The sequence below is a fragment of the Clytia hemisphaerica genome, unplaced genomic scaffold (genome assembly GCF_902728285.1).
Source record: "Clytia hemisphaerica strain Z4C2 unplaced genomic scaffold, Clytia hemisphaerica genome assembly, whole genome shotgun sequence".
Classification (NCBI taxonomy): Eukaryota; Metazoa; Cnidaria; class Hydrozoa; order Leptothecata; family Clytiidae; genus Clytia; species Clytia hemisphaerica.
Genome location: NW_027103674.1, coordinates 2,610,454 through 2,636,440, shown reverse-complemented (window position 1 = coordinate 2,636,440; position 25,987 = coordinate 2,610,454). Strand labels below are relative to the sequence as shown.

Genomic DNA, 25,987 nt, shown 5'->3' with positions numbered 1-25,987 from the left:
TGGCAACTGTAAAGAACGTTCATTTATGGTGATGATATAATACACTTATCAGGCCTCCACTTGAGAGTGGTTTAAATTACTCTCTCTCAATCGAATTGTTCAACATTTTCGACTTTCGTTTTACCACCCTAAAACTGTCCCTAAAGACAATAGAAAAACGTGTAAAAAGGGATTGGATCGAGTTTAGGGTGGTAAATTATTAATAAAGTGGCACGCGTCTGTCCGCGCGACTACGGTCGAAAGGTGTATTCGAAGACCCCTTTTGGTCCCTTTGAGATCAAATAAGAGACTGAGTCAACACTGTATTAGCCTTGGAAAATTCAAACCCATTCTCCAGTATACCCCGGGGGGGGGGGGGGTATGGTACTTAGGCAAAAATAGGTGCTGGGTATGTGCGGACGGTAAGGGTCGGGTTTTTCACCTTTCAAAGTCTCCTTAAGGGTTACAAAAATCAGGAAATTTCAAAGTAGTCTCTCTAAGGGTGGGAAAAATCACGATTTTTAGAAAAAAAATTTGATTTTGAGAGAAAAAATTACAAAAAAGTCTCACTGAGGGTAGGAAATTTTTGAAAATCAGAGAAAATTTTTCGAAAAAGTCTCTCTAAGGGTCACTTTTTCACTAAAATTTGGTCTCTCTCTAAGGGTCGGTTTTCGGAGGTCCCGCCCGCACATACCCCTCATTCACCAACCCTAGTACCCCCCCCCCGGGCAGTATACAAAATGTCAACTGTTTGTGAGACTCGAATATCTTAAGGTCGTCTCAAAGTAAACAAAAAGGTTATTGATTTAAAAAGAAATGCTTCTAGCACTCACGAAAGCTTTCATATTGTTTTGATTGGCAATTTAACTTGTTGGCTGTTCTCCAATCTTTACGAAGTATCAAATTTCATCCTTGAAAGGTAAATTCAGGCGCAGGTCAAATCTTGTATGTTTTCATACGTTTTAACAGATTTCCTTTCGAAAACTTTAAAATGCTTAACGGTCTCTTATTCTTAAAAGCCTTTCGTGACAAATAATAGTCAGGTATTAAGTTTCTAGCGCCGAAAATGCCATTTCCCCAGCTTTAAAGTGCTCAATTTCATCAAGAATTCTGGCATAGGTCAAATTTATTATTATATTTAAGTATTCGTATCTTCTACTGACTGAATTTTACTTGCTGATGGTGTTGTGATGGAGTCTAACCCTTATAAACCCTGAAGCCTTGAAATACACGCTTTTTTATAAGAATACACTTTATGAGAATGTCCATGATGAAAATGGCCAAAAAATTAAGAATATACTAAGAATATCAACATCATTGAGTTTGGCAACAAAACCTAAGAATGACATCAAAGAATCTAAAGAAAAATTTTATAATTTTAAATTACTAACTTTCCGTACTTGGGGTTTAATATACCTTTCAAAAAAATACCATTTTATGTTTCCGGGCCCGGTTATTCAAAAGAAGATTAGCGGCCGATTAGCTTAATTTTTGATTAAATCTCGATTAGCGCCGATTAGCACTGGACCGTGGGTTGTTCGGAAAAAAAATTAAGCTTAAATCTGGATTAAATTCCAATTAGGCTACATTTTAATCCTGCTCTGACCCTACAAAAATGTGAAGTCGCTGCATTGAAGTGATAAATTCCAACAAAAAAAGCTTTTCGAATGTTTTGTGAAATTAAGAATATTCTAAGAACATTTTTAGGCTTAAAACTCGAACGAACTTATTTCCCATCCAGAACACCCGCGCGTGGAAAGTAAAATCCATCGCTAGATTTAAAAAAAAATGCAGTCCTCAAAAACAAAGGAACTAGATACAATCCGTCGTCATGATTGCGGCGCGTTCTGGATGGGAAATAATTGGCTTTACTTTTTCTTGCCTGGGAAAGGTTAGAGATTCTACTCAGCCCTTCGGGCTTTAAACTCAATGCATTGAACAATATTTGCCTACCAGTGCTATACTCACTAGGAATTCTTGCTTGGTTGGAGGATATGATAATCAAATAAATAAACATAGTGACGTCACAGCATGATAGCGCTCAGGAGCTAGCTATGTAAAGAATGTTTTTATCTTATCTTTCTTCTATGTGTGTTTAATAATCAAACTTTATGATGAAGTCGTTTACTTCTCTTTTGCGCAATATTGTTTTTATCGTATAGCATTGTAAAAAAAATCAATATTTTTGGTATACACCTTTTTGACCGTAGGCAATTGGTGGCTACGATCGAAAAGGTGTATTGCATGACCTAGATTTTACTGTTAGTACTAGCCTGGATATCCGAGCTGTAAATTCTTATCTAATTTTGGGTCAAGCTGGAGTTTTTACAAGTTCTTTGATGACTCTGTTGGTCGTTAAATGTTGAGACAAACGATTTTATTACTTTTTCTAAAGAACGCGTCATCCCTATTGTTTAAAAATAACCAATCAGTTAAGCACCTTGTAAAAACTCCAAGGCATCTCCTAATTTTGATGTTTCTACTATCCCATCTGGCACATAATGTTGTATCAGCGTTCGTCTAACGTTACATGGATGTTGTGAACGTTAGATAAACATTGAAAAAACGTTGTGTGCAAGCTACTATTTAAAACTTGGTCTACCTAGATGCTTGTAAACCCATGTTCGGCAATCTTTAGCTTCGCGCAATAATTGAATCCACAAAGTACGCATGCGTGCCCAAATAGGGCACTTCTCTGGTGTTTTGACGCTAAAAAGGCTGTATGTACTTAAATTTTTGTGATTTCAGGAGGGTTTTGGAAATTATTTTTAGAATGAACCTGCAACATTTCTCCCCCAGAGAAGTACTTCATTGGGCCCCTTTCCTTAGACAATGGACAGCGTTATTTTCAATTGAGAAATTATACGGTCTTTTGAATTCTCTACACTTATTTAATTGTTGAAGCCTTCGGATGGATGATGGTTTTAAGCCTTAAGATGGATGATGGTTTTAAGCCTTAAGATGATCCTGCCCCTATACCTTTGGACTATGATTAAGAAAAACTTCCATTCTGACCTGGTCTATAACTTCCAATTCAGTTCAGAGAAAGAAAAGATATTTTATTCCAGTTCCATATCGTGTTCTCATTGCGTGTTCTCATTGCGTGACAATTTTCAGGCAATAAGAATCGCTTGCATTTTGATAATATTTAAATGAACAAAAACCACGATATCAGTTAGCCTTATGTTAAGAGGTGACCAATAGGAAGGAATTCAACAGGGTATGATTTTGAGACTTTTTTTGTGCCTTGGGTCACCGTAGGTCATTACACCTTGTTACATTTCCCTCTTATTCGGCCAGCTTGTACGTTTTTTTTATAAGAACATCCGAAATTTTCGAAGCCTTCGGATGTTCTTAACTTTTTCAGTTTTAAGCCTAAAAATGTTCTTAATATTTTCTTAACATTTTGGCCATCAAAGCCTTATGTTCTTATATAGTTTGTTCTTATTAAAAAAAAACGTGTACCTTAATCTAACATTATCAAAAGCTGTTCATTTGATTTTGGTAGGAGTGCATTTTATCCTGTGGGCAGATGCAAATGTATTTATTTCTCTCTCTCTATCTTGTAAGTTGGGTAACTTTGCCTTTTTGAGATTTTCTCGTATTGTACTCCTGCTATCGTTACAGTTGATGCTCTCTAATTCGATTTTCGAGGGTATTGGATTTTCATCGAATAAGGGAGTTCATCGAATAGGCGAGTGTCGTTTATGAGAGTTTTCTGTTGACGATGACTTTCCATATTATTGAGTAATAAAGAATATCGAATAGGAGAACGTCGAATTAGACAGTTTTCTGTTGACGATGACTTTCCATATTATTGAATAATAGAGCGTATCGCAAAGTGGAATTTCGAATCGAAGAAAGCGACTGTATTTAAAAAGTGTTTTGTATTCTATATTTAAAACAAGGCTCGTAATGCTTTTCGAGAAATTGGTATCGTGTCCCAAATTTTCGAATATTCAAACAGCCTTTCGAACAAATGTCAATGATTACGGGGGTGTACGATTAAATTTTCTCGGCGTAATGTAGTTGAAAACATCACGTCATGGATATCTGGCTCATAGCTGACAGATTATGAAGTTCATACGAGCAACGTACACGTTTTTCTTTTTATAGGAACATCCAAAATTTTTGAAGCCTTGGGATGTTCTTAACTTTTTGAGCTTTAAACCTAAAAATGTTCTTAACATGCCATTTTTCGAGTATTTTTGTCCATTTTCCTATGAAATTCGGTGTTCTAGAGTCTGCAAAGCCTTAAAATATTCTTAACTTGTTCCTAATATTTTTTTCATCGAAGCCTTATGTTCTCATATAGTTTGTTCTTATAAAAAAACGTGTACTTCAGACGTTCATGACGTTACTAAAAAATTTACAGGTCTTAAACAAGCAAGGTGTGAAAATTCCAAGCACTTTTTTGTGGCCAAAATACTCAATAGTGAAAAATTTTGTGTCAAATATTTCAAAAAGATAAAGATAGTGAGCAAAATCAGAATGTCATTCAATTCAATTCAATTCATTCCTTTTTATTTTCGCAAATAGCATGCTTAATACCTGAAAATAAACCCTTCATAAGTGGCCTAGAGGGGGGTTTGAAAAGATTTTGGTTACTTTCGAAAGCCAAAACTCAATTTCTAAGTCAAAAAACGGCCAGTGACCAGAGTGCTTGGAATTTTGCCTGGCAAGGTGTGGCATTATAGAAGTCACATTACTTTATACATTTTCTGGGATATTCCAAGTTGAAAAAAATGCATTCTCAACACTTTTTGCGTCCTGTCTGAATTTGTTTTACATTCCATGACCAATAGTATTAACCATTAGCTTTGTTTATCTGCTATATGACGCATTATTGTATCATTACACGTTTTTTTGGATAAGAACAAGCTAATTTTTGCTCAGGCTTGCCTAGCTTCTTATATTAATTTTTTGAAATTTTCAAGCTTAAATGTTGCACGCTTTAGTTTCTTTACTTAGAATCTGAAAATGGGCCTAAAACCTGTTAAAAATCTGTTAGATCAGCATTTCTGAAATCTAAGACTCGTATTGTTCTTAATTTGTTCTTAGATTAGAGCCAATTTTCAGTGTCGTGCACTTATGATATTGTTCTTATGAAAAAAGCGTGCATTTGTTTTTGTTGTAAGGAATTAATTTATTAATTTTTGAAAGTCTTTCCTAGGAAATTTAACCAAGTTAGATCATCATAATTAACATTACATCATGTTATTACACCATTATTGTCGTCATTCATTCATGGAGGAATTTGAATTAAGGAGATTTGCATACGTCAGCAAAAATTGAATTTCCTTGTGGTGAAATGTTGACATTCCTACTCCCTTGATCCTTTTTGCAAAGTTTTGTGCAATTGTATTTCCTCCATATAACGTTTTTCACAAGAACATACTATATAAGAACATAAGGCTGCAATGGCCCTAGCACACCAAAAGTTCTTAGGAAAATGGACAAAAATACTCACAAAATGGTGAAAGTAAGAACATGTTAAGAACATTTTCAGGCTTAAAACTCAAAAAGTTAAAAACATTCAACAAGGTTCCAAATTCTTTTGATCTTCTTATAATAAAAGTGTAAGAGCTTTAGTACTTTACTTTTTCCCACACAGGGCTCATAAATGCTGAGTTTACTCCATTCATTATTGTTATTTGTCTGGTAATTCAAAATTGATTTAAAATTAAAAGCTTTTTTTCGACAAGGAATTCGAATGCCATTATTAATTAATTAACAACGTCAAAATAACGTCATCATGTAATGTTAGATGGACGTTTTCATATGCCTCTCGGAATTTTCATTATGAGACAGGCTGTATAGTACAAAACGTCAAACAGCGTTCATCTAACGCCCATAATGTCAATCTAACGCCCATAACGTCAATTTAACGCCCATAACATCTTTAAAACGTTAGATAAATGTTCAGTGTCAGACGCATATTGACCTTTCATCTTTGTTCGATTGTTGTTTTGCTTGTTTATCAAAACCTTGGACCCCTCCAGCTTTAATCCTATCTTCCTACATTTCTGAATTACACCATCGTGTATGTATTTTTCTGCAATTTTCCCAGCAAATATACAAAAACATATTTTCCCAGCTTTATCAATCAAACAACACGCCTACATGTCTTTTTTTATAAGAACATCCGATAATTTTTAACCCTTCCAATGTTCTTAACTTATTGAGTTTTAAACCTGAAATGTTCTTGGATTGTTCTTAATCTCACCATTTTGTGTGTATTGTGCAATTTTAGAGTCCATATAAAGCCTGTTTAAGTGTTCTTAACTTGTTCTTTATATATTGGCAATTGAAGCCTTATGCTCTTATATAGTTTGTTCTTATGAAAAACGCACGTAACCTGTTTACCAGACTAATTTATTTTCCATAGACAATGTTGACTAATGGAAGCTCTCTACAGTCACAGTGAACTTTCTCTGTTGTGAACCTTTCTTTAAACCATGTTCAGACGTTACGGTTTCGTATCGCTGCGGTGTAGTATTTGTTACGGATAGGAAGTGTTCATACTCATTTCGGAACGTTTCGGAGCAAGAAAACGGAGCAGTTCCGTTCCGATGAAAATAGTGCAGCGAAACCGTTTCGATCCGTTTTGCTTTGTAATGTCTTCTTTTTTGATGTTCCCAATTATGACGTTCACACAGTGTTTCGGAACAGCGTGTGAGCGTGGTCTTAATTCGATCTAAAATATTGGTTCATTCTGCCGGACAATCGCAAACTATTCTTACCGTAATTAGCAGCTTTACTTAGTGCTAAAAAAGGTTCCTGGATCCTTGTCTTGAGGAATTAGAGAAAGTCAACTGCTTTTAGTTTTTTTGAGTTTTGAACACCGAGAAAACTTTGCTCAGTCTCTCGTTGGGTGCCTTTTTTTGAAAAAGCTAACTAGAAAAACAGTAGAACATTCGCCTTTCCTTTATTTATTTTTTTTTGCAAATTTTGGCAAGAGAGTGTCCTGCGTAAGGTTCAGCTCCCCTCCCCCTAGGGATCCCCCGTTTTGAGGATACAGTATTACAAATTTTTGAAGTAGGCCAAAGAGTCTTGTTTCAGCATTTTTGTTATTTTTTCAAGTTTCCAATAGTTTACTTAAGGTCAATATTTTCTTCACTGTCTTTAGTTTTATAATACATGCTGTCACTTCACTTATGTATATGCCTCTTATTTATAAGAACAATTGAATTCTATTAGAACACGAGGCTCAATTCTAACCAAAACCTAAGAACAAATTGAGAACAGTCTCAGCAACAGTATACAGAAATAGCTCAGAAAATGTAGATATTAAGCCAAATTAAGGATTTTTAGGCTGGAAACGAGGAAAAAAATAAGAACAGCCAAAATATACTTGTTTTTATGAAAAGTGTGCACATTCTTACACTTGACGCACTTGACCATGTTATACATATGACTGTGTATTTTGGACATGTAATATGGTCAAATCGATTACGAACAATCAATGTCTCTCCTTATACAAGCAAAGGAATTTGAAACTTTCAATTTTTTCGTTCATAAAAACGTTATGTAAATGAACTTAAGATTATAAATTTTTCTTAATTCTTAATTCCTTCAATATTTCAGATATTTAACTCATTTTTGGTATATAAGGCTAGACTAGAGTCTACTTCTTGCGAATTTTTCTTCCTTCCTGATAATTTTTTGCGACACTGAGTTTTCCCAGCTGGCACACAACGTTCTTTCGACGTCTATCTAACGTTCACAACGTCCCTAACGTTAGAAGAACATTAAAACAAAGTTAGCTGGGTAGCGAAGTGCGTAATCCAGTTTATCGAAAAACCATCAGTTTTTTCTGAGCTAGGGTAGAGCTAGTATACACGTAATGTTAAGGGGTTCGGTTCACATTCAGCAGTGTTTAATGTCGTCAGATTTCAATGTATCAGTAAACACGTCAGTACAATAATTTTGAAAATCTAACGTCACTCTAGACCCTAGTAAGCTTCAAATTAAATCCCTTGACCAGGGTCACTTCCACGAAGCCCGTTTTGCCTGGGGATAAATACTGGACATTTTTATGTATATATTCATGCAAGAAATAAAGAATTAACAATTGGTACACGGTGTTTCATGCTGGTGCAATTTTCAGGCAATACCGGTGTATTGAAGATTACAATAGAATTTATCTACAATAAAATCTACAATACACCTGTATTGCCTGAATATTGCACCAACATGAATGACAGTGTAGCAATTGTAAGTTAGCTCTTTGTATCTTGATATTTCACTTAAATTTTTTTCGATATTTTCTTGAGCAATTTGTGATTCTAGTTATTTCACTGTATTCATGCAAGTAGAAAAAGCTTATGTCATCTGAAACTTTTTTCCTTGTTTTTCCTTGTCAACAAGGGTGTATCAAGAACATGCATGCGCTTCACGATTCCTCTCTCTGCATTATCATTTGATCATTCAGTATTGTGACGTCATCTTAGCGGGATGCTCTTAATCCCCGTGTATGTCCTTTAGAATTGAATACCATTTTATTGATTTTTGATTTGATAAGATATCTCTTATAAGAATCATTACGCGATGAAAAGATGTGAAGGTTTGATCTGAAGAAATTAAATACAGTTGATGTTCTCTATTTCGACGTCCTACTACTATTCGATAAAATTGACAATCGCCGTCAACAAGAAACGCATTCAATACGCTCCCTTATTCGATAATATTGAAAGTCACTGTCAACAAAATACTCTCATAAACAACGCTCTACTATTTGATACGCTCCCTAATCCAAACCCTTCATAGCAAATCGAATTAGAGAGCGTCAACTGTATAATGAATTATAGCAAGCTTATTCCAAGAAATTTGCTCATGATAATTAAATTTTGGCTTACTGACAGTTTCTGACTCATTCGACGGAGATGCCAAAGAAAATTTATTAAATTTGATGGCTATCAGTTAAAGATAATATCTGTGGTTTTTGACCAAAATTCTTGAAAGAAATTCTTTTATTCTAGAATTGGGGGCCTCGCATGGCGTTCGAAATCTATTTAGAACGCCATCGGGCCTCGTTATCGGCGGCTAACTTCTTTGCTTTGGCATCGTCTGAGAAATGCTCAGTTTTGTTTAAACCGTCTGTTTTTTTTCCTATTCAAAGAGAGGATATTTCTATAAGGAAAATGTTTGTATATTTCCCTTTGTCCACTTCTTCTTTCAGTCTGCGCCACAATTAGTTTTATGGCGTGAGATGCTAGGCAATTCGATCTGCCTAGCCAGGGTGCAGTATGCAGTGCTGACGAGTCCTAATAAGGACGAAATGCATATGCTGCTCTGCCACCCAAATCTCCTGAAAGAAGATAGTTGGACAGAAATTCTTTGAATTTCTTCACATATATATATGATTTTATACTGATTGATTTTGTTTGCATTGAGAGTGCTTTTGATGGGAACTTCTACCGTATATATAAGTTTGGGATCTTCGTATAAAGAAAGGTCAAGCATGAAATCTATTCGGTGGATATTCAAATTCCTAGCTTTATTAATAGTTTGGCTTTGATTCAATCATGGAATTATCATAGACACAATTATCAATTTCTCATGTTCAAACCTTGTCCGCAGTAAAAATCCGCATTAAAATGTTAGCCTTTGCGGACAATGCCTGTATATCGATTGTTTTCTGAAACAATGGAAAGACAATACTTCGCTCTCCACCGTTTCATTCGATGTTTATTCAGAGTCTCTATAATAAATCCATGATTCAATATTTTGGCTTGACTGTTATTTTGAACCTTGAAAAATTTGAAGTTTATCCTTTACACTAGATATTAAGGGGCTAATTATTTTGATGGGTTGTCGATCTTTGTCGGTCTACAATACAGTAAATAAATTTTCTTGGTTTTGAATATCTTGAATATAATTTTTAGATTTCGAGATGTCTTATACAGTGGAATCTCTATAACTCGAACCCGCACGGGGACACAATTTTTTTTGGTTAAGGAAATTTCGAGTTATGGAATATGGTTTATAAGGCATTGTTAACTGAAAGGAAGAGAAAACTTGTTCGAGTTAAGGAGATATTCGAGTTATAGAGGTCAGAGTTAAAGAGACTTGACTGTATTCAAAATGACAATAACCAATTAATTACGTTCCATTGTCTCACAGGAGAAAAAAAAAGAAATTAAATGAAAAACTTCCTCGTACCGAACTAAAATAAAGAGTTCTTAAAATTTGATTGGACGAAGGAACGAAATCTCTTGAATTTGATTGGTTGATAAAACCAGACGAGTTATGAAACAACCAATGGAGAAAATGGTAGAACAGTTACATTTGTTTCGCTTGAAATATCTACTGGAACATTTTAAAGATGATACAAGCACACCAAAGTAAGTTTACCCGCCACGAACGGCTGTTTTCCTGTATACACGTTTTTTCCCTATAAGTACGTCCAGAATGTTTTGAGTTTTTAGCCTAAAAGTGTTCTTAAAATGTTCTTATTTTCACAATGCTGTGTGTGTTTTTTGTATGATTTTCTAAAAAAATTGGTGCTTCAAGAGTCTGCAAAGTCTTGAAATGTTCTTAACTTGTTCTCAATATTTTGGTCATTGAAGCCTTATGTTCTTATAAAACATGTGCATTTACCTGGTGTCCGGCGAAACCACCGAGGGTCTGTGCATATCTATTTTCAGTACAACTGTAAAAATATGAGGGTGTACGATTATGAGAGCAATTTTCGGGCGTACCCCGGGCGTACATACCTTGAGTTCGCAGTTCAGTTCAAATGCCATCTCAGTCAAGGGTGATCTAAAGTCCAAAGTGTGCACCATATTTTGCTATCATGTGGAAACCAGTCTCAAGGGAAACATTCTAATTATGCTGACATGGTTCCCATTTGGTAGCAGACAAGAATACACACTTAAAAAAAGCGAATAGACCAATTCGGAAAAATACAGTTAGGCACTATCTTCAAGCAAACCTCAAGCAAGCTGCCTGTTCCTAACTGACATAAATAGTCACCCACAAAACAAAAACAAACAAAAAACTATGAACAGGTCCAAACGGGGAATATATGAAGACTTTGAGCTACAAGGTGTTACTAAATCAGCCTGTACATATTCTTTCTACCATTTCATAGGTGAATGGTAAATGGCTGATCTTGGGTGAAAATGACGTCACACGAAATTGGTCTATAGACTTTAGTTTTAAGATTTTTTAAAAGGAAAGAGAGGTTTGATAGATCCATTGCAATCATAAATGTTTTACCAATAATTTTCTGGAAATGAGATTTGCTTTTCTCTGATTTGATTTAAAGTAAACTGGCTTTAATAATTTCCACGTCTCTCCAGGAAAAATTTATTTTATGTAAAGACAAAGTTTATCTTTTTTGAATTCGGTGTTTTCTTTTGGTTTTCAAAGATCTCTTTATTCTTTGTTTATTTCTTTGCAAGCTTCCTTGTTTAATCACAAGGGGGAAATCCTCTGTGTGTATTTTTCCTTAGCGGATTATATAATATTCAATAACACAATGTTTGTATTGACCTGAGGCTGATGGTTTTTAGTAAGAACATTTTAGAAGAAATATTTTTTTGATAGTCTTTCATTAAAGTCTCTTGCTTTAAACTTATTTCGTCTGATTTCTATGTTACAGCCTCTGCAGCGTAAACTAGACGTCAATCGTGGCTTTTTTTCTGTGCAATAACGTCTAAATTCACTTGTTGCGACTTTTTTGAATGTTTAGAGTCCAGGTTTCCGGGCTCTGAACATTCGATTTCATGACGTTACTTTAAGCTTTCAAAACTCTTGCACAGTAGCGAAAAAAACTTGATAAAACTTTTCAGTCTCAGAAGGTCAGTGCCTTTATATAACTTTGGCACAGTTTCTTAATCCCGGTACAACATTTTTTGAAAGTGGTATCCTATATTGATAGCACTACTCTATGTGGGTGAAAAATTTCGGAAAAATTCGGAAAGTTGATTGAATTATAAATTGACCCACATCGATTAGTGCTACCATTAGGGTATCGCCTTTCTAATAGATCTAGTTGAATATTGTAGATATAGCTTAGCCCAATCATGGGCCCCGTCAAAGGGGGGCCGGGGGTCCATGCCCCCCCCCCACTTTTTGGTAGTCCATGTCATACGTTTTAAAGAGTTACTATTTTAAGCTGGTTTGAGACCAAATCAAACCACAAAAACTATTATTCTCCCCAATTAGATATCGTTTTAAGGTGTTTTGAGGGTGTAAAAAGTGAAAAAATTTCTTCGTCGCCCAACCATGGTGGGCGACATTTTTTCCCAAAGTGTTGGCCCCCTCACTTAGAATGGCTCGCCAGGGCCCATGCCCAAGGTTTATAAAGATCAGTGCTCGGAAGCAGTTAATTCTTATAACCTTATTTCTAATATAAAAATCCATAGTAATAGTTTAACCAGTCTACTCTACACCATTTTTTCTAAGATTATACAAAATTTTGAAGCCTTCGGATGCTCTTAAATTTTTCAGTATTTTTGTGCAATTTTCGAAGAAATTGAACTTGTTCTTGGTATTTTGGCCATCAAAACCTTATGTTCCTATATAAGTTATTCTTATAAAAGACGTGTATATACATTAGAGGAACGAATGTACATAAAAACTTCTAGTGAATAACCGCACACATATAATAATAAGAAAAAGAATGGAAAATGAAGAAGAAGAATATAAGGACACATAAATAATGTCTTCCTTATTCCATATTTTTCATTGAAGAATATTTATTACGAAGCGAATGGTGTTTATTGAGTAGAAAAACAACAACTTCTTTCTTCCTCTAAAAAAATTCTCACAAGAGAAAACCAGCAAAAACACGTACATGTTTTTTTATTTTTCCCATCTAGATCATGTACAAGTATTACCATAAGTTGTTTTTTTTTCATTTCTGTCCTTTTCGACTTGTTATTCTGTGGTTTTTCTTCACTTATTTTTTGAGATTTTTGGGAATATCATGTTTGGGAATTTGTTTTTCGTCATTGTCGTTGGTCAGCTGTTAATAACATTCAAGCAACGTTCATTAAACGTCCATCTAACGTCCATTTATAACGTATGATAAACTTTGTTTGTCAAAATAACACCCCACGCTCATAAAAGAGCTTTATATAAATTCGTCTGGAGTAGTTATCAAAACTTATAGCACCCTGAGCTGTGTCTGCATGATTGGGTATGTGGCAGAATTAATTCCAGTGACATTTTCAAGCTGAATTACAACGTTATTTTATTTGTTGCTGATTAAATTCAGGTCTCCCTCTATTATTCGAATCTCTCTATAATTCGAACAAAATTCTTGGTCATTTGAAGATCGAATTAGAGAGAGTGAGTCTTTACTCTTAGAGTGGACTGTATCTTGATCAAAATATTGAACCTGGGTTTGTCAGCTTTCGGTGCTAAGATAGATAATTACTCCAGTCAAATTAACAATATAAAAAGAAAAGCGGTTGTTATAAAAAAGCATAGATATTATTGTTGATTACGATGAAATTATTCGAAGAACAAAGATATATCTCCTACAAAGACAGGTATGAGTTTAGTTTTTTATCTGATTGATTGATTGATTGATTGATTGATTGGTTGAGGAAACTTTTTATTTGTCAGAATTCAAGACGTTTCGATACTTCTTGTATCATGATCACAAGCAAATTCTAAGATTATGTTAGCATTAGATAACATTTTTTAATTTTCTTTTCCTTTTCACATTTCCTCTTTCTCGTTTAAAAAACTAAAAAACTCGATTTTTTCTTTCCGCCTGTTTTAATTTTCAGGAATAAATAGCTTCCTCCTTAAAAAAAAGGAAGAAAAATAACTCTTCCAGCTTACCTTAAACTAGAATGAACAAAATTTGAAAATCACGTAAAAATTGCACTGAATACAACTGTTTCAACCAATATTATGTATCCATGATATTTGTTTTGAAATGTTAGTTTTCGAATTACTAGATAATCGTGTATGGTTTTCAAACTCCCTTTTAAAAGAAGTTGATCATGTTACATGATAGTGGAGACGACAGTTTTGATTCTTTGATTTAAAAAAATTGATTTTTATATACATTAGAAGATTTTTTATAAAAAATGATAAAACACCCCCTCTTTCTGAATTTGGAATGAAACTTTAATGTGCCTTATTCTTTAGTTAATCTTATCGCACATTCGTGACAGTTTTAATCTAAAGCAATCTAAATTAAATGTCTCCTTGAATCTGGAAGTCTGTTTGTTTGATTTTCGAGGTTATTTTCAAATTTTCGAGGTATTTTCATCAAACTTTGATAGGGTTTTGGAATATTTATGTTTAAAATTGTTTTCGTGTTTTTCGGTACTGGTAGCCAGGCACGACGCACTAGGTACCGTACCAGATTTTTTCAAAAAACCCTGAAAAACCTCTTTTCGTCGGTGAAAGAGCTGAAATTTCAACATTCGCCGTACCAGATTGAAGAAGTTTCAGTTGTGTCTGGTAGCCCAGCTGACACAAAACGTCGTTTCAACGTTCATCTAATGTTCACAACATCCATATAACGTTAGATGAACGTTGAAACAAAGTTGCGTGTCAGCTGGGGCTGTACTTACTTTTTGTCTTTTTTTTAGAATCACTGTTCTTATTAAATTGTTCTGATGAAAAGATTGTACAAGTTGAGCGCCTAAGTTCATAATCCTGTTTACTTCTTAGTCCTTCCGCCACATGGCATTTAGGTATGGATTTTAGAAGCCTCATAAATACCAAGTCAGTCACACCCTTTTGTGATTTTGTACCAACCATCCCAACTGGCGCATAACGTCCATATAACGTTAGATGAATATTCAAAAAACGTTGTAGGCTAGCTGGGACCGACCAAAACTTCGAGTCTGTTGAGTCTGTTGTTGTTCTGACTTGGACGTTTTTTATAAGAAACACGAGGCTCAATTTAGGTCAAAAACCTAAAATTATTGAGAATAAACCTAAACAAGCCAAGTATAAAGGGTGATAACATCCACCGGATAATAAGGAAGGGCTGTCTCACAGCCCCGGTGGAACTTTTTCCTCGGTGGCAATAAAAATTCCTATTGAAATCTCAATGGGGATAGAAATTTTATTGTTCCGAGGTTGGAGGAGATGGCCAAATGGTCAAGGTGCCAGTGCTTGAAACCATGGGTTCGAATCCCAGCTCCTTCCAATGTTCCGTTTAGTTCATAGATAGCTGAGACAGCTGGCCTTGGACTCCGTTGAAACAATTGAAAGGCCTAGATTACTGGCCTATCTACTTAAATATGGTCTTTATCTATACACCCAAGCTCGAGATTCTTCGGACTTTATAATTGAGAGATAGAAAAGCCGGATAGAAATGGTAATTGAACAAACCCTAAAACTGTTCTTAAAATACACTACAAAAGGACTAAAAAACCGAGAAAAAAAATCATGATATATTTTATCATACCTAGAGAAAGGAACGAAGAAAAAAAACACCTCCGCAATATAAAATCTTATCTCCTATATCTAAATAATTGATACCTAGTTTTATCCCTAAAACTTCGATTTCAAACGCAAACTATTATTCAAGTTTGCCATTTATTTTCTTGTGTTTTTCTTGCTAGGTATCTCAAAGTTGTTTTTTTATATCATACCATACTAAGCAGGGAAATTTGAAGAAGGCCATTATTTTTTTTCATTTTCAGCTTCTGTTTACACAAACGCATTTCTTATTATTTTTGGGTCAATTAGGGTTCATGGCCCCCGTCACCCCGTCCCCCATTATTTTGCAAAGTAATTTTTTTTACTTTTAAAAATCTTATATATACCGTTTAGAGGTTGAAATGATAATTCTTCGTCGAAAAATTTTCTTCGTCGCCCAACCATGGTGGGCAACATATTTTTTTGGCCCCCTCAATTCGATTCGCACACCGGGGGCCATGGGGTTTTAGGGAGGTATCCATCACTTATCAAAGTCTTTTGACAAAATTTTACTTTTATCATAGCTGATTAGTAACGTCTTAGGGGGGTGGGGGGGGGGGTCATTGCAATAAACCCATGAGTGGTAGAATGGTCTTTGAAGGCAAGAATACGGGATCAGTTAATTTATTTTAGGCATGAGTTAACCGGTTTTCACCGTTTTCACACGACACTTTCGCTTAAATTAATCCATTATATTTCAACCAAGAAGCCGTTGTTTAAAACAAAGGAGGTGTGAAGAATCTTATCAAGGGCAAATATCAGGCTCGGTGGAACGACCGTAAAAGTTGGGGCCTGAAGGCTCAAAATGAGATAAAATTCGAAAAAAAACTTTATTTGCTTAAAAGTGGGGAGGCTGGAGTCTCCCCGCTTCCGCCACGGGCCTGAATATACCTGTTCGAAAATTTGAAAATTGAGTTTTCTTATAAAATAAAAATGACTGAGTACAAACATGTGAAAGAATTAAGATTTAAAATCCCTTGCTTTCCTTCTAAAATTTCCACACTACCACGCATTCTGAATCAATTTCCCCTTTATTTTTTCCCCTCTGCATTTTCTTTTTTGTTATCGATTTTATTTCATCTTTTTTTCCTTTTTTCTTTTCTTTTCTTTGTATTTGTCAGGGTTTTTTTAACAGCCTTGATATATAGCTTGATACTTTAGTTAAAGGGAATAAAATGATAGAAAAATGAGAACCAAACTGTTATAGAGACTCGATGTTTAGCGGTCTGGTTGACAAGTTTATTCATTTCTTACTTTTTATGAGAGAGAAGACACCTATGTTTTTGTTTTTGTTGATTTGATAGTAAACTTTTTCAATATTTCTTGGTGTTATGTGTGAAGGAATTTTGGTTTAAAGGTTTTATTTTTACATAAGTGATGTTTCATATCAGGCACATATTTCATATCAGGACAGTGTCTGCCTTTTGTTATAATGAATAAGCGAGAATTTGCTGTGTTTGCACTTTTGAGGACGGTTTGTTTTTTGATCCGCAAAAATCGAGGGCGGTAAAAATGCTTTTTTAACCGTTGTCCTCAATTGATCAGGGTCTAGACAAATCAGAGGCTAACCGTCTCCGTCACAAACAAATACACATACGTAAATTCGGTAACGAAAAGCTCAGGGTTGTAGTATATACAAAAGTCAAAATCCATAGGGAAAACTTAAAAAAGACCCTCACAACAAAGGAACATAGATCTGATGAAAGAATTACCATATCTGCACGCTATGCACCAGAATAGCAATGGTTTTTGTACCGCTGATCATAGCTCTGCAACTTTGCTTTTAAGAGCAAATTCTTCTAGTCTGGATGAAACAATTGAAGAAGAAGATATGATGACGTCATCGGGACAAGATATGACGTCACCTTTTGTAGTTATGATAAATGGGTCCCAACATACAGATATGAGGTAATCCTTTTTAAATGGTACAATTAGCTTGAGGCGATATTCCACTAGTAATTCACACTCGTTTTTTTGGTGAACTAGGTGATGTTATCTACAGTAAGTTGTTCTAATGTCTACACTCCTCATCTAATTTCGACACCCTTCTTCAGAGATATGAAAATAGGAAGGTCGAAATCACTTATAGACAAAAGATTTTTTCCTCTCTAATCGCTAAGCAAAGATAATAAGTTCCAATCAGCAACTCCGACCTTCCTATTTTTCAAATCTCCGAAGAACGGTGTCGAAATTAGAAGAGAGATGTCGACATTAAAACAACTTACGGTATTGGTCTATTTTGGTGCGGTGGTACATACGCCATTCTTATTATAGCAGCAAAATGCCTTCATTTACTTTGGAACATTGAAACATAACCGTATCGTAACATTTGCACGTGGTGGTTCGGGTTACAGGTACACGCCTTTTGATTTGGCGATACAACAAGTCAGTTGGGCCTAGGAATTACCCAAAGCAAGGTTATGCAAAATCTGTTAGGCTTAAATTTAACCTTACACGGTAAGGCTGAATTCCTTAATTCAAACTTTCCAGATGTTAAAAATTTTCCCGACCTTTAATGTAAAGATTTAGCGTGTTGGATGAAAATCTCTACATCGGGCGAAAGAAAACCGTAGCCAGGCACAAATCACCAATAATATTTAAACATAAATGGTTCTATCCTATCAGATTAATGTAAATTCCATTCAAGCGATTTTCAAGGATTATTTTAATAGGTGCTTCAATAAATTAAGCCGTATTTCTCAATTCAAAACCTTCTAACTTATTTATGCTTTAAGCTATAAAATGACTCTCTCTAACCCGAACTCGAGCGGGAAATCTTATTTGCTCGAATAACAGACAGAATCGAATTATAGAAAATATTTTAATGTTTACATAGGACGATCCGAATAAAAGAAGTCCGAATAAGCATTTGTGAAGTTGCATTTAAAGCCTCGGTATACATCTTTTCGACCGTTGTCGCGCGGTCAGGCGTGTGCCACTTTATTATTTGATTTACCACCCTAAACTCGGTCCAATCCTATTTTTACACTTTTTTCTATTGTCTTTAGGTGCGAAAAAAAAGATTTGGACGGTTTTAGGGTGGTCAAACGGACAAGTAAATGCCCGCGCGGTAATTGGCGGCTATGGTCAAAAAGTTTATTCTGGAAACACATTTTGTTTCTATAAAGCATTTATAGCCTGGATTTAAATTCTCAATGCGGCTATAGTTTGGTGACTGTTGGTGAATGATTTACATTGAGAATTGAACGATTTTTGAAAAAATAACCGTACATAATACCGTAAGCTTTTGAAGAAATTTTTCACTTAAAGTATGTATATACCCTTATCGATAGATCATTAAGAGAAAAGGTAAACACTCAACTCATGATGTGTAGATAGGGGCTTATCTTTGGATAGTAAACACGATAATTTGATATCTTCTAGATTTCATTTACTATCTAATCAATATTGACTTTAGTAAACCAATTAATACCAACAAAAAAGTGACAAAAGTCCTGTGTAGGAGGGTCTTCCTTCACCATGGCCTCTATAGAAATAGGTATTTATGCACTCTGTCACGGTGTTTAGACGGTGAAATTTATGTATTCGCGCGCTAATCTTTAAGTCAGTATTTATAGCCGCGCGAACGTTTAAGAAATATTCGTTTGATGTTTTTATCAACAAGTTTTTTTTTATTCTTGAGAGTTTTGAAGTATGCAAAAAATTTTTTAACGAAATATCTCTCTTTTCTGTGAAGAGGTTTTGCTAAGTATTTTTGATGATAAATCTGGATTCTTTCGATCTTATTCTTAGCCTGCTTTTAGCTTGTATTATCCGAGACACTTGATTGAAGTGTAAAGTATTTATGTGACATTATCTAAATGGCAGTTTATCATAGCATTTTGTGGGTGTCGTTTAATCATATCATGGAATGATATTTATTCGTTTTAGTAGATTTCTTAAATAAGATAATATTCGTGTTGAAGTTTATTTGGATGAAATTTATATCAAAATTTTTTTGCTTGCGTATACGCTCTTTTTAACGTAAGAACAGCTAGGCTAGAAAACATTAAAAAAACAAGACTGATTTGAAAAACAAAGCTTAGACTGAAGTTACTGAGTTTTTTAAAGGTTATTCAAAGTGCTAAAAAGTATGGTGGAAGACTTCAATTTTAGAAACAAGACTGATTTGACTGATTTGAAAAACAAAGCTTAGACTGAGATCACCGAGTTTTAAGAAAATTAACCTAGCTGGCACACAACGTTGTTTCAACGTTCATCTAACGCGTTATATGGACGTTGTGAACGTTAGAAAAACGTTGTGTGCCAGCTGGGAAGGTTATTCAAAGTGCTATAAATAATATGGTGGAAGACTTCAATTTTAGAACATGATATAAACAGTGCCTCAGGTGCCTAAAAGAATAAGAAAAGCCGAGCTTTAACAAAAGCTTTCTGGTTCTTAAGAAAAAAAGAGTGTATCTGCATAGTTTTTTTTATCAAATATCATCTGGTCTGACTGCTAGATAGATTTTAGCGAAGATATCAAATTTTTTGTGTATGTATAGTTGTATAGTGTTGTATTTTTTCGCAGTAGTCTAGAATTGCATTACAAACACTTATTTTTGGAGATAAGTCTTTGATTCGATTAAAGTTGTAGAAAATTGATTTTTCAGAAGTCGTAAAAAATTTTCATTGCGTTATATTTTAGACAAAAAGTTTTGGTGCTTTTGGTTCTACAATCTGGAAAGAAGAAAAAAGAAACCCAATTTTGAGGTTTTTCGAGGGAGAGAAATGTTTTCAAACTTCTTTTATCACTTCAAACTTTTCTTTCGAATATTCTCAAGAAAACTAAAAAAAGGTTTTTTAAAGATTTCGGCTCAAGATAAAGAATTAGCAGAGTTATTTTTCCATTTTTTGTGAAATTTTCCTTTTTTTGTACCAATGAAAGGCCCTCTACGTGGTTCGAGGTTTAAAACGAAGGTTTTTGTTTTTTTGTGACACGTCTTTCAAAGTAACTCCAGTTCGTGTAATCTCAATATAAACTATTTTGTTTGTCATAGTTTCTCATAGGGGGACTCAAAGAGCTCTTGCTGTTTTTCATAAGGGCCTCTTTTTGGTAGCTCATTTAAGTGCTCTCTTATCATAGAATTCAGTATTTTGACCAAATGTATCTTACAAATCACTAGAAAGAGCTCTGACTAAAACAAAATAATGCGTCATCTTTACAAGTAGACCACAGTTCGGTGCCGGCAATTTTACCATTATGACTATTTTTTCGCCTCCTCGTTCATATCCATGAAATTGCCGGTACCGAACTTGTAGTTAGAATAGCTAAGAAGTGGTAAAATATTGGTAGAAATGATTTAACAGGTTAGATATCTCTTTACCGATTTCTGGAAGAGGTTTTTTAGTTGATATGTATGTTATAGGTTACTCTATTCATGAAATCGTAAAAATACTTTGCGTCCCTGTCTCGTTCTTTATTGTAACAGGGGTGTAATCTATGGAAGCCGAGAAAGGTCAGAAGGGTCAAAAACGATTTTGAGAGCGTGACAGTTTCTGGGAACGCGACAGTTTTTGGGAACACGAAAGTTTGAAAAAGATAACGACAGCTTTCGGAAGAACTCGCACGCTGACCCTTCTCGGCATTTATAGTAATCAAATCACATTAGCTCACTCCATAGCTCGAATATAGGTACAGCAGGGAATTGAAATTTATTTAAGGAAATTTCGTGTTTAATAGAGAAGTTTAAGGGACCCGGAGTTTAGGAGGCAATCGAGTCATTGAAACTCTGTACTTTTTAATAACTTTCCCCAAATAGCCCCAAAAGTCCACAGTTTTTTTTCATATTCAAAGTTATAGAAGTTTATTAAAAAGTTGGTTATGTATATGAAAATTTTTCTATAGTAGGTACTAATTCTTAGGTAAATTGTCAAAGGGCTCAATTTTTTTCCTTCCTGCACGTTTATGAAAAAAGAACTGCATAAAAATATGACATAAGTCAAATCAACTCCTATAAGAACAGCTTTCTTTTGTAATAATGATAAAATATTGAAATAAAAGAGGCAAAGAGGGGTATTTTTTCCGTTCCAAGGTATCGGTATTTTATAGTGTAAAACGTATGATAAAATTTTATTACTTTTCACACTAAAGAACTTAGAATATTAGTATTAGGGGATTTCAGATTATATTCCGGATGGCCAATACATTATATTATATAATATTTATGGTGAAAATCTTTTCTCCCTTTTGGCGTAAATTAGTGAAAATGTGGGTGAATTTTCTTTTTTTACAAAAAGAATATGTGATTTAAATTTCGCAAGTTAGGATATATTTTTTGAAGGTTTTTGATTCGGTAAAAGAGGATTTAGTTCAGTACTTGAATCAATACTTTAAGAACAGCTTTGTGGATACTCGAGTGAAAGAGGAAAAAAACGAGTTCGGGTCAGACTTACAAAACATAGTTAATTGAAGACCATTGAAGATCTTTCGGCTGAATAAAATTTAGTCCAAATTACGTGTTGTCACTTGGTCACGTGTTTCAGATGTGAAATGAGATCTATTCCTAATCCAATGGTTTCAACTCTAGCCTTGAATTATGTGGATTCTCAAAAGAGAGTGATTAAAGTACCTTAAGAAAAGAAATTTTGGCGGGAAGAAATTTTGGCGAATGAGCCCATTCGAATTTGGCGAATATTTGAGGCAATTCGCCAAATTCGCCAAAATTTCTTCTCTTAAGGTAATCTGGGGAAAAGTATTTTGGCCCCTGTCTGATTTTGCTCAATTGATTTTTACTCTAAAGTTCTTATAATATAGCGTGAACTATTTATTGATTAGAATTTATTTGATTGATTGAAACAATTCGTTTGGTCGTAACTCTGAAATGTTTATGAAGAAGAGGTCTGACCTAAAATTACGTCGCAGGGTCGACGGCGTTCTATCGTCGTCATTACCGACCCCAATGTCGCCGCTTAAGGAGACAACACCAGAGCCGCCCTTTCTAAGGGTTCCCTCTATCAGGTATGGATTTAAAAGAATTCAGTTGATTCTCTCTAATTCGACCTTCAAGGGACTTAAAATTATATTCGAATTAGAGAAAGATTCGAATAACAGAATCAGTAATTTATACCACGTTTCAGCTGAGCGGTCCAAAATTCTAGATCAAATTATAGAAATATTCGAATAATAGAGATTCGAATTAGAGAGGGTCGACTATATTGAGTATGTGTGAGCAGCTTCGAATTTTCATTTCTCCGAATCTCTAAAGTTTGTATTTTGAGACGTTTTAAAGCGCGCAGATAATGTTGTAATAGTGGACAAACTTCGAAATCTATTAGCTTTTAAAAACAGCTTTTAATCCCAGAACTAAAATAGGTCCAATGTTCTTTGTGCTGAGTTCAGAACTATCAATGTGAGAACACCCCCTTCTCACAAACCCACTGGGAAACCTCCCCACTGTAAAAATTGACCAGAATATTGTCCCCGGTGGAAGATCATCCTCCCATTTTTGTCCCCACTGAAAATAATCAAAAAAAGCCAATCCTCACAGCAAAATATTCCAATCCCGCTGAATTTTCTGACTTGAAAACAAAAGAATTTAAATCCTCGACCATGAAAAATATGGAATATTAACCCCCATTGAGTTTCAGTCCGTTACTTTTACTCCCACTAGCCGAGAAATCCTAGCGGGTCTGTGAGAAGGGGGCGTGTGAGAATTCGCACCAAATACCTTACGGAATATACTTAAAATGTGCCTTCATTTCTCAATAACAACTTTAATAATTTATGTTTTCTCCATTTCCTGTTTTTTTTGTACTTGCCTTGTCCCTCTTCCGTTCCCTATTATTTGTCCTCATTATTTATTTATTTTCTAAGTATGGCAGTTGAAAAAATGGTACGAACGTTTAAAATTACTGGTATTCTTTGCAATGAATAAAGTTTTCCGAAAATTACCAGGAATTGATCACTTTGATCTACTTGAGAAAAAATCTTTGTTTTTGTTTGAATCAAAGAATCTTAAAATGCAAAATACAAAAGCCTCGCTCTGAGTGCAATGTTAATGTTCGTTACTCTGATGACTCATGTTACATACAGTTTCAGTCCTAGAAGACATACTTCAAAACTACTCAAAGTGGTTTCGAACCATATCCTAAAGATTTTTCATTCTTCTCTTTCCAGCTTCAGTCATGGCCAGGAAGTTGAGTCATCGTCTGTAACGACCCAAAAGGGGGTTTCGAACACTGTCCTTAACGATAGCGACCGACTCCAAGTCCAATCGGTCACGAACTTCTCTCAAAGACGTGAAAGCTTCTTATACCGATCTGATAGCGAAGCAGAAAACTCTCAACCACCAAGGTCATCGAGGCATTCTTCAGTCTCCAGTGAAGGGTAAGCAAGACAAAACCTTTTCATTTTTCGTGCTCAGAATCTCCTTAAAATCTTCAAAGGGATCTCGAATTTTCAGATATGTTTTACAGAGGTTTATCGAAAAAGGCCTTGAGTCAGAATAATAAAATAACCCTTTATTAATTCTCTAGGGTAGCAAGAAATTAATTCGATATAAAAGTGCACTTAAATTTCAAAACACTTTTAAAACTGAGAGAACCATTGTTCAATATGGAATATTAAGAGACGACAAGTTCGCCTTCAATCTCTTTATTCCAAACTACTTTAATTCGATCTTTAAGGGTCTTAAGATATTTTTTTTCGAATTACAGAACGATTCGAATTAAAGAGTATTTCAAACTAAATTCCAGTTGGAGGGGCCGATGTTTTAGTTCGAATTACAGAAAGATTCGAATTATAGAGGTTCGAATTAGAGAGAGTTGACTGTATATATTTTCAATCTCTTTACAGGATACATGGAGATGAACTCGTCACGCCCTTCGCCCAAGTTTTATCCTCTCTCAAAAGCGTACGAAGTAATTTCGTACTGCTAACAAATATACGTCAAAACCGCCTCAGACGTGGTTCTGAAGGATTCCATTTAAATTCGAGATTATGTCAATTATATGAAATCAATGATGGCAGCATGATTCGCGATGACATGTACAAAAAGGTTGGTTTTATTTTTATTCGAAAAGTCGTTCGTTCGTTCGTTCGTTCGTTCGTGTTAAACTGGTTAGAAAAATGAAAGTGTTACTGCCTTAGTGTTACTAAACTTTTAGCACTCCTTAAGGGAAAAATCATTTAATAAATATGAGATTTGAAAAAACATACTTTCCCACTTCCAACGAATACCTGATTTTCATGTTTTGAAAAAAAAGGTTCTGTCTTGCTAGAATAATTTTAACGGATTTTACGGGCTTTTGCCGATTGTTCTCGTAATGTATTGTTTTTACATAACTGTTCTCGTTTCATATCAGGCACATATTTCATATCAGGACAGTGTCTGTATATTGTTATATTGTGCTGATATAAACAAAAAAAAATTTTTCTTTTCCTTTTTCTGACCAATCATCCGTGTTACAATCCAATGTGAAAAAGCTTGTGAATTAGAATTGATGAGTAAGCAAACGATATCACTCTTATTTAAAAACAAAACCTTTAATGTATTTTCTTCTCTCAAAAGCTAACGATGGAAACACTGAAGGAATTCGATTGGTGTTTAGACCAATTAGACACTTTAAGAGCAAGTATGTCCATCAGCGAAATGGCTTCAAACAAATTCAAAAGGTTATTGGATCGGGAATTGAAAGATTTTTCCGAAACTGGTGGATCTGAAATCTCAGCATGGGTCTTCGATAACTTTGTTGGTAAGTAATGTTATCGTTTTTTAATACACTTCTGTGTCACTGAACGGAACCCCAGCCCCACTGGAAAATTTGGCAGAATTTTCGTCCCCGGTGGGAAAATACCCTGGAATTTCAGCCCCACTGGGAATTTGACTTAGATTTCATCCCCACTTCGAGATCCAATGTTTAAAAATTGCACTTCAAAACCATCTCCACTGGATTTTTTACCTTGGAACAATAAAATTTTTATCCCCATTGAGATTTCAACAGGGGTTTTTATCCCCACTTAGGAAAAAGTTCCACCGGGCCTGTGAGACAGGGGTGTTTTAATATCTTTTGCGTTTATATGGATTTTGTTTTTAGAGGAACTAAGATTTTTAGTTCTTGCCCGAAACTTAAAAAATAAATGCAATACGCTTTTTCAGAAATTAATTGGAGGGCAATGACTGCTTTGTTTTGAATGTTATTAAATCCATTGACTCTTCAAGTAGTACTTTTATGAATAGAATATACTTCTTATGTTTTTTTACAGGAAATGAACTTATGCTGGTTTTGTAGTTTTTGCCCAAGTAATTTCGATTTAGAAATGCTGTAAAACCAGCCGGTTAGGTACAGGGCAGTTTTCTGAATTACCGGGCTTATTAATTACCTTTTGTATTTCCTCTACAGACAAATCACTAGAATCGCTACCAAATAAAGATTCAAGGAAATTAAGAGCTCGTTCAAAAAGTTTGGTTAAAAGTTTAAAGAAGTTGTCTCGAAGTGTCAGCTGTTCTGGCTCCGTTCCCAGATTTGGGGCTGAATGTAAAGACGAAGAAACCCTGGAACAGGTGTGCATGCTGTCATTTTTGTCAAGTCGAGATTGAAATTGTTCTTTTAAAATGTTGATTACAGTTACTCACAATGATTTGATTGCTTTTGTCTTTTG

At 34.8% G+C, this 25,987-nt stretch overlaps 1 protein-coding gene across 5 annotated transcripts in view; it reads left to right on the top strand.

Moving 5' to 3' along the window:
- The window catches only part of LOC136803506 (3',5'-cyclic-AMP phosphodiesterase 4C-like), a 36,812-nt gene that overhangs the window by 5,665 nt on the left and 5,160 nt on the right, over positions 1–25,987 (top strand). Inside the window, exons 1-5 of one of the 5 annotated variants that reach the window (XM_067060244.1) lie at positions 10,099–10,325; positions 23,504–23,713; positions 24,182–24,383; positions 24,897–25,080; positions 25,729–25,889. In XM_067060244.1, the coding sequence (XP_066916345.1) occupies positions 10,231–10,325; positions 23,504–23,713; positions 24,182–24,383; positions 24,897–25,080; positions 25,729–25,889 (852 nt within the window). In that variant the 5' untranslated portion in view covers positions 10,099–10,230. Of the gene's footprint in view, positions 1–10,098; positions 10,326–13,425; positions 13,485–17,033; positions 17,293–22,165; positions 22,346–23,503; positions 23,714–24,181; positions 24,384–24,896; positions 25,081–25,728; positions 25,890–25,987 lie in introns of those variants that run through there. The other 4 variants (XM_067060246.1, XM_067060243.1, XM_067060245.1 and 1 more) reach the window with 4 other exon arrangements.